We start from the raw sequence: 13,374 nt of genomic DNA on the forward strand, positions 1-13,374 counted from the left end.
ATCTTGTTTAGGGAATTCCTTTTGATTTGTATGCATTAAATAGTTGTTTTTTCTAGGGTTTGAGTATCTTGAATTTGGCTGAAATTTGAGATCTCTTAGATTTAGGTTTCTTTGGGCTCTTGGTGTTGCCAGAGATTTGGGAGAGAACGATCCTCCTCTCGAATTGAGGATCAATTGTATCTTGCTAATTTATTCATCGACTAGTAGATCACAAGCTTTTCTTTGAGTTTTCTCTCAGATTTCCGTATCGTTTTGCTGTTTTTCTGCTGTAAACAGCAGATTTCTGCTGTATTTCTGCTGTGGACAGCAATTTCCATCGGATCAACTTCAGTTTTGGTGAGAAACACTTGGGAACACAAGTGTTTCCTATCAAAATCATTTTTCAAATAAATTGATTCAATTCAATTTATCCTAAAATCATAATTTACCTTGCAACCAAAACCTCTTCTCCTCATATACCAGTTAAAATCCTAAATAACAATTGGGTAAAATCTCCTTTAAGAATATTACCAATATTAGAAAACCAATAGTACAACTATTATAAAAAAAATCAAAATGCTCACCTCTGATCTCTCTTCCCTACTACCCTCTTTTTCCTTCTTCTTTTTCTTCTTCTTATTCTTCTACTTCTAACGAAGCAAGCAGCTCACCCTCACCAAATTCTTCCCCCTGCTTCCACAGCTCTCCTGCACCAACCGACTTCAACACAGCAGAACCCAAGAACCCTGCTTTTGCTCCAGAGAATCTTTGATGCAAAAGATTTCATTTTAGTTTTTTATTTTTTGTTGAACTATTTTGTAATTTGAATTTTATGTTTTATTTCTTTTTTTTTTCTACCCTATGATGGAAGGCAACCAATGATCATGTGTAGGTTGTGCTCTTTGACATGTCTTGCCTTTGGTGTGCTAGCTTTTTTTGGTGTCATGGCTTGTGGGCTGATTTAGATTTTGACCCAAGCTCCTTGCGTTGGTGGTTTCGGGTTTTTGCTACCTATTTTGTGAGCTGCTGCTAGCTATTCGTTGGTTGTCCTGCTGGCCGTTTGGGTGCAGCTCCATTCGGCAACCTATTGGCCTTCTGCTCCCAATTGCTAATTGGATAGTATGGGCGACTATTTGGGCTGTTTGGCTCCCTCTCATCTCCTATATATAGTAACTGATTTGTGACATTTTGGAGCTGACTTTGGAAAGTGAAAACTACTTAAAACTAAGGGTTTTCTTCTTGGAAAGCTTGCGAGCTATTTCCACTTCTCTTCTCCTCTCTTTGATTTCGTCTTGGGCTTCTTACCTACTTCTTTCCACAACTTTCCACCCCACTTGTATCTTTCTTCTCAAGCTTTTGAAGGTGTTGGTTGGCCGGTTTGATAGCATTTGCTGGAGGAGTTTGTGGTGGACGTTGGCCCAAGTTGTTGTGGTGGACCTCTGGTTTGCATGTCTTTGAACACTTATCTTTTTCATACTAATTCGATGCATGTAAGGTGACCACTTGTTGGTTGTTCTGAGGATAGTTTTTCTTATTTTTAATTTTTATTTTTTTTGTCTAACTTTTGTTTGTTTTGAGGTGTGTTTGGTGTTGGTCTACATTAATTTGAATTGAGAAAGTTCTATTAGTCATTGTGTTCTCCGTTTTGATTTTTCTATCTAGTTATTTGCATCAATCTCATAAGCAGAACTTGACTAATGAAATTCGAATGGGAGAAGCTTACACCACAAAGCTAAATGTTAATGCTTAAAACCTTCATAGCCATCTGATCGTCATGAGCCTAATACATGCTTTGATTAGTGGAAGGCTAGTGTTATTGCACTTAATATTAATTTAATGATGTCAATGGAAAATTAGTATTGTTTAATCACAATTTAATAGTAGTAGACTATTAACTATACTTATATAACAGTACTTATATTAACAATAGTATTTATAAGGTAAAATATAACAGTCTATAAAGATTTAATGATTTAACAATAGTTATAAGAAAAACTTAATGAAAAATTAAGAAATCAAATTAATGCGATAACTTCCCACACTAACAAATTAACATATAGTGTTATATATCAATTTGCTCCAATTGACGAGCAGAATACAATGAAATAATTTTTTACAATTTTAGTAGAAGTTAATATTTGGGGATATAGTTTAATTTTAAAAAAAATTATTTTCATAGAACTTTTGGGCATTACAGCTAGGCCACATGGGCGAAGCCGCGAGGCAAGCAACGCAAGAGGGAGAGCGCGTATGCAAGCATGGGTGCGAGCGCGACGCAAACGAGGGTGCGACAGTGCGAGAGCACGATGGTGAGCGTGCAAGCGTGATCGTGAGAAGCAAGCGAGCGCAACTCGGGTCATTTTTAGGTTGCTTTCGACTTTTCGGGTCGGGTTTCGAGTTGTGTCAAATATTGACATCCTTAATTTTAAAGTCCAAAATTAATAAGCGATGCTAGGAACATAAACTGTCACTCGGAATAACTTTACAATCTTTGCAATCTAAACGATCTATTTTTCTAATAACAAAATAATCAATATGAATTTTACTATATCCAATCGTATATGGCTAAACATTCTTAATACAAAAATGGTTACATAAGATATAGGAAAAATTAATAATTCATAGAAAAATGCTTTTGAAATCATGCACCAGGAGCAATTCAATGCATAACAATCCAAAACAGCATACATGCTAAAAGTCAGCACTATTGCTTCTAGTATCAATCAGCAGCTAACATGATCTGCACCCTAGCAACTAATTTTATACACTGAAGCCTCAAAATCAAAACGTAAGAACAATATGCTATGTCCATGAATCTGCACTAAACTAGTAAGTAGTAACAAAGAAAATATATGCATTTGATGGAGGCATGGGTGAAAATGGTTGAAAAATATAATGCAACCTTTATGCATTATGTATTTTATTAATCGGTTTCTGTACAATTTAAATGCACAAACGTGAGAAGCATTACAATTCTTATTCTGGTTTAATTTATTCCTCTCTTTGTGGGGCTTCATTGAATGATTTCTCTAAAATAAAACAAGAGTCTACATATGTTCAGGTCAACTGTTAGCTACCTCTGTGCATTATCTTGTAAATATGATCTCTTATAAAGTTGAATGACAGTGTAATAGCGATACTTCACCTCCTCCTCTAAAAGAGAATCCCTTTCATCCATCCGATCAACCTGCATACTGCGGAAAGTCAAGCCATCATGCAGTTTAGGATTTAAATTTGCAACCATCAACAATGTTTTTAAACAGTATCCCCCATCTCAGTCAATAACTAGAAGTGTTAACCCATTAGGGAAACAAAAATAACTAATCAAAGAATTGACAGTTCAAATGAACAACAAGAACACTTCCCTATTCACTCCAACAAGAACACTTCCTATTCACTCAGACATTACAAAACTCCTTAGCATGAAAAAGTTCCCAATGTAAAATGTAGTAAAGCAGCATTAATGATCTCCTTTACCTACCAACAAGGCACAAACACTGCCCTCTAGAGCACCAGCATGCCAGAAAACATCTCCAGTCAACCTGGCCAGGTCTATGGCTGTAACAAAATGTGCATTTGCATCAACAGGCGATCCTGCTAATAAGCAATAATCCCCTATAGTTTTCTGTGCTCGAGCAAGCCTCCTTTTTTTAGCTTTTATCACCTGAAGTTTATCAATAAAACCAGCTTAACTAACCTCAGAGGTTTTGAAACCTAAAAGAACTCCATGGTCTTCTTTTAAATAACTTGAGAACCATACTACATATAACTACTGAAATCACATCAAGATCAAACCTCCTCAGAGCTTAAATTGGATTGGGAATCTAAGGGCGTCTTCAATATAGTACCAGTAGATTCTGCACGAAGAACCCATTTTTCAAACTCCATCAACAATGTAGCGGCAAGATCTTGAATCATTGTCAGCATATGAAGTTCCTGTGCTTGTTGATCAGATGGAGGGAACAAAATAATACTGTTTTCCTTTTCTCGGCCCTCCTCTAACTGTTTCCAAAACCAACACAAGAAACATTTAGAAAAAATATATTAAATAAAACTTAATACGTATGAAATACAGGTATGAGAATTGCTGCAATACATGGTTAGACATGCTAGAATAGTGTCCGGATGTATATTAAAAATAAGTAAAGAGAATGATGCAGTGTGGTACGCCTAAATTCCTTGGCCAGATTCATCATTTTTACAAATTGTTTGATTATATGTCAGGGTAAAATGCCATTTTAAACATGCTTAACATTATCTTAGTGTTAGTTGAGTTACAAATGCCCACGAAAATTGTCACTATTGCAATTAATAGCATACACGTTGCATTTAGAAGGATGGTTGACTTGGAATAAAATATTCCATTTAAACATCAATCATATCCACAAAATCCTAGTACCCTTCAAACAAATCATCATACACTCCTAAAGATGAACAAAACTCAATGAAATTTATATTTAAATCTAAAGCATAAAAAAAACCCACTCTATCCTGATCCAATCAATCTTCAAGGTAATTGAGCGCCCCTACTACCATTTTTTTGTGAAAACATTTTCCCAGCCCCTTTTTGTCACCCATTAGAAATCATGTCCTCTTTTTCATTAAATAAAGAAATAAATTACCTAATAAAGCCTCCTTTTCAACACCCATCTTTATCCAATTAAACTCAAATCAATCCAACAAAATTAATCAAAATTACTTAACCTAACCCATCCATGAGTTTTGGAAAAAAATAAAGTTAGCTTTTAGCCTAGCATTATCTCGAACAATTCAAGTCAATCTAGCAATATGCATGAAAATCCCCACACTACCAAAGAATCACTCCATATATGATGACAATATTCCTAAGGATCAACAACAATAACCATCTAAATAATATTACCAATAATGGTGTTGTTCTTTCCATTACTTTAATATTTCTCGAAATGAATTTCTCATTCTATCACCTCTAATTTGAGTTGATTTCGCATTCGCCTTTGCTTTTCAAGATGGATTTCCAATGGGATGGATTTCAATACCTCATTTGTATAGTCTAAATCCTCCATTTATTCCTTCAGCGGCATTTTAATTCTCAAGGTAAAGTTCTTCCTCTTTTATCCATTCAACTCTCCAATAAAATGGTTAATTTCAGTCATAAGGGTGGTCATTGTCTTTGTTAGTTTAGCCAATTTTAGTTTGTCATTTTATTTCTTATGGTCTTCACTGATACAATATTAACTCATTACTATTTTGTGTCATCTTTATGTCATTGTATTCACAAGTGTTCAAACACAAGGTGTTTTAACCAGTATTTTTCTATTTTAGTTTATTAAATCAAGGATCAGCTTTAAGCTCATATATTTTTACTTTAGTCATTGATGTTCTTGCTCGACATTTGCAAGAGGATGTACCTTGGTGTTGCTTTTTGTTGATGACATTCTTCTTGTTGATAAAAGTAGAGAGGAAGCTGATGAAAAACTTGAATTATGGAGGTTAACCTTAGAGCCTAAAGGTTCTCATTTGAGTAGTTCTAAAACAGTAAAACTAAATACATTAAGCGCAATTTTAGAAGTAATAGATCTAGCATGGGATGTGACATTAGGCGATCACATCAGTGCAATTTTAGTAGTAACATGTCATTAAAAAGAGTGCGGGTATATAGTTCAAACTAATGGTGAAATAGATGGTGATAATATTAGTAAAATTCAAGTTGGATGGTTGAAGTGGAGGAATGCATCAGGTCTACTGTGTGATAGAAAAGTGCCCCTCAAACTTTAAGAGAAAATTTTATAAAATGGTGGTGAGACCTGCAATGCTTTATGGTGCAAAATGTTGGTCATTCAAAAAGAAGCATAAAATTAAGTTAAGTGTTGCAGAGATGAGGATGCTCATGTAGATGAGTGGCTTTACACTTAGAAATAAAATGCAAAATGAGTATATACATGAAAAAGTTGTAGTAGTTCCAGTGGCAGATAAGATAAGAGAGTTGCCTTAGATGGTTTGGTCACATAAAAAGTTGGCTTTTTTATGACCATATTAGGAGAGCATATGTATTAGATCCAACTTATGTTAAGAAAGATAAAGGTGGACCTAAAAAGGCTTGGTTAGAAGTATTAAAAAAGACATTTTTATTATATTTAAATGAGAATTTAATTCTTAATAGGACAAAATAGAGAAAAATGATTCATGTACCTGACCGCACATAGTGGAATAAAGGCTTGTTGTTGTTTATGTCATTGTCTTCACTTTTCATTTTATTATTTATTAGGGGTAAAATGATCATTTTCTATTTCGAGCATACTTGTCATTATCTTTTGTAAATATGTTATAATGTCCAAGAAAATTATGGGTACATTAGTGAATGACTTGAATTATATTTGGAAGGTTGTTGGCTTTCATCTAGCATTCTCTCTTCTTTAAGCTGATTGAGGTCAATTCTTGCTCTCATGGTCACTATGCTTTTTCTTTCTCTCTCTACCCCATACCTCACTCTCCTAGAGACATTCAATTCATTTTCTCTTCTCAAACGCTTCTTTCTTTTTACCCCCTTGATACTTCCTTAACACTAGATTCTTTCATTCTCATCAATCAATGCATAAAAGTCACCCACGATCTCCACTTTCATTACCTTGCTCATCATCATCAAAGTATATAAAGAAAACACTAACCTAAAAAACTTTATTCTTGAAAATTTAATTCTAAAGTAAGTTGAAAGATGATATCTAATCCAAAATATAATTACGCTCAATCCTAATGTTTTGAACCTTAGGGAAGAGATATTCTATGTGCGCCAAAAAAAATCAACTAATAAACTCAATAAAATCATATGTTGATACATCATATTTTGTTTACTAAGTTGACAATTGAAAAATTTTAGGTATAATCATCATTTGTATTGAAGCGATACACTTGAATTTATTCATTCCCACTAACACGGTCACTATTATTCGTGCTTTGATCTTCATAGTATTTTTTTCAAGACAATTTGAAAAATATTCTCAATTCAGCTATCTCTTGAAAAATACAATCATGTTCGCACAATGGAATAACCCCCATCCTAGCTAATCATTCCATTTTGAATGGTTGGAATTGAATCCACCAATGCTAGACTAGTTTTAAAAATAAAAGATTGACTCAATCAAACCATTCAAAGTGAAATCCATAACTGAGATAGGGCAATTTTATGTGATAATTGAAAATAATTGATAATCTTGCTTCATCATTACATTTATTTTCTTATTACAATTTGTAGTCTCATAAACTAGGTCAAATCTACGTCAAATTCAATCCTTAGACAAGGCCTAAGTGCATTTATCATGCTAAATTGGGCTGATTTTTTTTAAGAGCACCACCATATCTATGTTAATTCATACTTCAACCATCCTAAGCATTTTCATCCTTCTTTTCTCTTTTTTTTCCCTCTTTTCATTTGTAAGGTTCACAAAAAACAGCCTATTTGTAATGCAAGGATAAGATATTTACATAACTCCTCAATGAATATGCCCTTTTTTACTTCTTTGCTAGATTAAAATGAATCATTTTGGTTCCTTCATTATTTTTAAGTTGTGATGCTTACTCATCATAAAATAAATACCACTTCAATAATCTTTAAATAATGAATCATTGACTATTACACAAGAGTACTTCCAAACGATCAATAAGACACGTGAGCAACTAGAAAAATTAAAAATTCAAAGTTGACAATCTTCTATTTTATTTCTTTTATAAATTGACTAAAATTCTCAGGTAAATGGGACACATAAAATGAGGACAGGTTGGACAGAAATCATTCATAAAACATGCTAAGCTAACTCAGTTATATATGAATATCACTCAAAATGCAGAATGTCATTCTTCCTCTCCATCATTCCCTTCATATGACTCTCTATAATTCACTCGTTATTGAGAGTGACTCCATCATTCTATATACATTTGTTAGATTCACAAATATAGTCTATTTGGAATGCAAATATAAGATATTTACATAACTCCACACTAGGTGTATCTTTTATCTCTTTTTGGATAGATTAATAAGAATCATTTTGGTTTATTCCATAATTTTTAATTTGTGATACTTATCAATCACCAAATAACTACCACTTCAATTTTCTTAAACAATGAATTCTTAAGTTTTTAAGAGCAATAACTCCTAAATGGTCAATAATTCATTTAAGCAACTTGGAAAATCATAAATTCAAATTTGATTGTTTAATCTTTTGTTTTTTTTACAAGCTCTCCAACAATTCTCAGGCACCTAGGAGACTGATGCAAATAAAATTTTGCAAAAACTAAAAGACTTCCTTTCTTACAACATAGATAAAAAAAGCACTAAGATTGCAATTTTAAAGACACATTTTATAGATAATTGTAAACGACAAACATGACACAACGACGCTACAACTCACAAGACACAACAACATTTATAATTTAAAATAAAACACGATTCAAGGACACCTTGCAATTTAAAGAAATTTAGAGGAGAAGGATACATGTGGAGCCGGCAATCATGGATAGAAAAAAGAGATTAGAAGTTCGAGACTAATTATAAGAAGAAAAGAAGAAGAAGACAATAGCTCTCAAGCTATTACAAAACCCACAGGTTTTCTTTCCAAAAATTAGTCCATAACTCCTCTAAATAGCAGCAAAACAGCCCCCTTAAATAGGAAAAATGAGCTCAAAAGGCACCCAAAGCAGCCGCCCCATTTAGCCAACCAGAACAGAGGAAAACCCCAAGAGAAAAGGCACGGCAGAGCCACAAACCGAGCAACTAGGCCCCCTCAAAAGACTAGCCAAAATCGGAATAGCCAGGAGCTGAAGATACACCAAGAAAAAGGCACGGCCATCCCAAGCATCCAGTAGCTAAACAGCTACCAAGGAGGCACGGTAGCCCCAAAAAACCCAAGGCTGAGAACTCCAAACACCAAACAGCAAAGGGTTAATGGGACAAGCCCAACAAGAGACAAAACAGCCCACAATAAATGCCAAAAGACATATTTTTTTACCTACATCAATTCTCCCCATGTGGAGAATTCTCATCTCCTGATGAGATCGCCTTGGTACACGTTGGAAAATATCAGGATGACGACTTTGCAAACTTAGGTTGAATAAAAATGATTCCTTGATGTTCCAAATGCATTATTTCTGACGTAGATCTTCCTTTTGAAGTGAACTTTGGCTTGTTGACTATTTTGACACACTTTTTTATTAATTTTTTAAAATAGAAAAGAAGACTCACAACCTAAGGCTCTGATACCAAATTGATGCAAATAAAATTTTGCAAAAACTAAAAGACTTCCTTTCTTACAACATAGATAAAAAAGGCACTAAGATTGCAAATTTAAAGACACATTTTATAGATAATTGTAAACGACAAACATAACACAACAACGCTACAACTCACAAGACACAACAACATTTATAAATTAAAATAAAACATGACTCAGGGACACCTTGCAATTTAAAGAAATTTTGAGAAGAAAGATACATGTGGAGGCGACAACCACGGATAGAAGAAAGAGATTAAAAGTTCGAGACAAATTATAAGAAGAAGAGAAGAAGAAGACAATAGCTCTCAAGCTATTACAAAACCCTCAGGTTTTCTTTCCAAAAATCAGTCCATATCTCCCTAAATAGCAGCAAAACAACCCCCTAAATAGGGAAAAGGAACTCAAAAGACACCCAAAGCAGGCGCCCCATTCAGCCAACCAGAACAGAGGAAAAACCCAAGAGAAAAGGCACGACAGAGCCACAAACCGAGCAACCAGGCCCCCTCAAAAGACCAGCCAGAATCGGAACAGCCATGAGCCAAACATACACCAAGAAAAAGGCACGGCCAGCCCAAGCATCCCGCAGCTGAACAGCTACCAAGGAGGCACGGCAGCCCCAAAAAACCCAAGGCTGGGAACTCCAAACACCAAACAGCAAAGGGTTAATGGGCCAAGCCCAATAAGAGACAAAACAGCCCACAATAAACGCCCAAAGACTTTTTTTTTTTGCCTACATCAGAGACACAGCATGAGGGCATGTTGGACAAGAATATATATAAAAGATCAGTTAAATGCCCATTCTTTCTTCCTTTCCATCATTCTTTTAATATCATTCTCAATTGACATTTTCCTAATTATTGAGTGCCAGTGTATAATCATAACAAAAAGATTTATGCATGCATGCATCCATCCATCCATTCATATTTCTAATCAATGAGTGTGATTACATCAATAAAAGTTTCGTATATTTATGCATTCATCCATCCATCAAATTATATATGATTATAGAAATTAGATGTATTTTGTTATTTATGCATGCAAACAAGCATGCCAACAAACATACATGCATGCATGTATTTTCTTAAGCTTTTAAAGAACTTAGGTCGCCGTATTCATGGCATAATGTATGAATAAAATGTCTTGACTTCTTCAAAGATAGTTGAAAAGTCGGCGTATGATATGACTTTGGACCCCAATTCTATATTATGGTGATCTCCATAAAGTTGTCATATCATAATATCAATTGACAATTGGCGAGCAAAATACACAATAAAAATACCAAGCCAACAAGTGCACCCCCTTGCACAACTCATCCACCTTGGTAGACATCGAGACACTCTATTTTGTACATTAAAGCCTGACATGCAACTGCCCGACCTTAGTAGGAAAAATCTAATCAGAAGTTTGAAGAAAATTAAAAGAGTTTAACCTACTTGACAATTTATATAAGCTTTATTTTTCTTTTGTGTACTAATCGATGAGTTCTCCATATTGACTGCATTATGCTACACACCACTATCACCTAATACCTGCAATTTGGTGTTCTCATCAACATCTCTACACAATCAGTAAACATGATAATGTCTAAAAACAGCAGCTGGTCCAACAAACTTTCAATAATCTAAATCCTATCAACTTAGTATCTCTTTAATAAAAAGTAGAGGTGTTAGTGAACAAAAAAAGTAATCATACTTAGCTTAATGGCATCATTGAAAGTGCATCCTTAAGAAATTTCTTATATAGACTTTCTTCAAGTGATTAACTTTTTAATTACCAAGAAAAGAAAATATCATGTTGTAGATAACTTCTTAATAAAGCCATGGTGTAGAATCCAAGTTGAGTTAAAAGGGTTCCAAGACGGACAGCTGTTTTTGGACCTGCCAACCTTTAACAATGGCTAATACCTCTCTATTTTCGAGTATGACAATTACTCAATTAAAAATAAGGAGATTTGAATCTGCTACCAATGCAATAGCTAATATTATAATTATCATTTAATCTCTTATCCAATTATTCTTATATCACTATATAAATTGTGAACTTGACAGCATGATGCATTTTATATGTTATGTAGTACAGACTTTTGCTAGGAGTGTAACTACAAAGTTAACAAGCACAAAGCAAATCTGTGGCAATCTGATGTGAAACAATCCATGCGAAAGTGATTTGCTTAAAGAAGTTTGCATGTTTAGATGTAGAGGCAATAATAAGCAAGATCTTATGCGGAATTGAACGATAAGTTAAATATTAAAGTGGTACCTAGCTTAGGTTATCTCACATGCATAGAAGTTAAGTTCAAAAGATAGCCAGCTTAATCCAACATTGCATACATGGATAGTTCCAACAATAGATTCCAATACTAACAATAAGATTAGTCTATGAAAGATCCCTCACACAACTCTTCTAATTACTAGGCTTTAGCGGAGACGCATTAATATGATCCTCATGAAGATAATAAGAATGATGAATTGCCCATCTAAAAATCACTTTCCCACAACTAGCTTCAATCCCACCAATAATGAATAAGTCATTAAAGAAGTAACTCTACGTCACAAACTAACACTGACGAACTACCTCAATTAATTAGCATAAGAAATTTGTGCTTGGCCTATAAATGGTTTATCCATCAAGGGATTTCAGGAAGTGTATCCTTATTTTACTCACCATAAATTTGGGCGAGCTAATTCCCTTTTTTATTTAGAAAATCTTCTTTTTTTTCTTTCATATATCCATTAACCATTCTCTTGGGCTACATATGACTTTGTATCATAGCAATTCTACATGCCTCAAAGTCAAGGCACATACAAAATCTAACCATCAAATGCCCTTTATGGAATAATTTTTTATGTCAATACCAAAATTGGTGCTAACTTTCTTTAATGAAGAAAACATAAATGAAACAATCATCAAGAATTACTTCTCAACAACCAACTACCACCCAACAATGATGAAGTGGCCATTGAAAAATAGCCAATTCATTTGATTGTGAAAAACTTTGAGTCTGGGGATATGAAAATATTATACATAGAGAGATTTTAGGAAGCTTAATAATTGTTGGGGATAAAGTAAAACACCACGATGAAACAAACAATATAGTAAAATCAACATAAAGTAAAGGACACCAGGAGTTGAACAAAAAAATAAATGTATATACTCACAATTACAATCATGACAAAACCATTGACATATCCCAGTGCGTATCCTTTGAATTATTTACTTGTAACTGTATTGAATTCATTAACCAGGAAACCCCTAATGGATTCTGGCCAGTTGTATGTATTGAACCTATCAACATTTTCTGCAACTTCCAGGATTGATGTTGATATACGGAAGTTCGTCATTGGATAAAAAAAGTTGGATAATAAGTAAAGGACGAATTCTTTCACTAGATCATTCATAGGAGTTGAATTATCCATCTTCTCAATGTCATGGTGAATGTCATTAGATGTTTTGCCACTGGATCTAGCATTGCCAACGTCAAATATAATACCTCTATTCGGCATGCATATGATTAGAGCAACCTCATCAGATGTGAAATCTATCATATGTTCATTAATAATAAAACTCTCTGTCTTTAAATCCCACTTCGATAACAACATATATATAAGTGGAACATTCTGAGGGATCGGAGGAACATTAAGGAACTGACTAATTTGCAGCTGTCGCGGTCTTTCAACAAATTGATCTCCAAATTTCCGAACAAGTTGATTACAAACTTCTCTAAAAGTCGAAGTTCGACATCTGAAGTGAATCTTTGGAGTATATCCATGCACATCTGTTGATGCAATCAAAAATTTGGGGAGGGACCCAAATTTTTTATCACAAAAAAGAAAAACTCACAAAACTTATAATAATTAGACAAATTAAACAAAACAAAACACAACTTTAATATTATAAAAATTATTACAACTTGGACACTTACAAACGACTCAATTGACTCTTACAAAACACCTAAAGTTGCTTTCCAAGAGAAGAAGGATACTGATGACGTCGAAACTTGCGGAGAGAAGAAAGAGATTAGGAGTCGAGACGAAGGTTGGAAAGAGCCCGCAGGATTTCCGAAGGAGGTGAAAGAGGGAATGGACAAAGCTCGCAAGCTTTTCCAAACAACAAACCCGCAGGTTTTATCTCCAAAAATAACTCACATCAT

At 34.2% G+C, this 13,374-nt stretch overlaps 1 protein-coding gene across 1 annotated transcript in view; it reads right to left on the reverse strand.

Moving 5' to 3' along the window:
* LOC110097255 (trafficking protein particle complex II-specific subunit 120 homolog) overlaps positions 1-13,374 on the reverse strand; it is a gene marked incomplete at its 3' end in the record, with an annotated part of 34,020 nt that overhangs the window by 15,219 nt on the left and 5,427 nt on the right. The window contains 3 exon segments of the mRNA XM_028692893.1: positions 3,057-3,166; positions 3,461-3,643; positions 3,775-3,981. Of these exon segments, the coding sequence (XP_028548726.1) occupies positions 3,057-3,166; positions 3,461-3,643; positions 3,775-3,981 (500 nt within the window).

This window comes from Dendrobium catenatum, unplaced genomic scaffold (assembly GCF_001605985.2).
Source record: "Dendrobium catenatum unplaced genomic scaffold, ASM160598v2 fragScaff_scaffold_183, whole genome shotgun sequence".
Classification (NCBI taxonomy): domain Eukaryota; kingdom Viridiplantae; phylum Streptophyta; class Magnoliopsida; order Asparagales; family Orchidaceae; genus Dendrobium; species Dendrobium catenatum.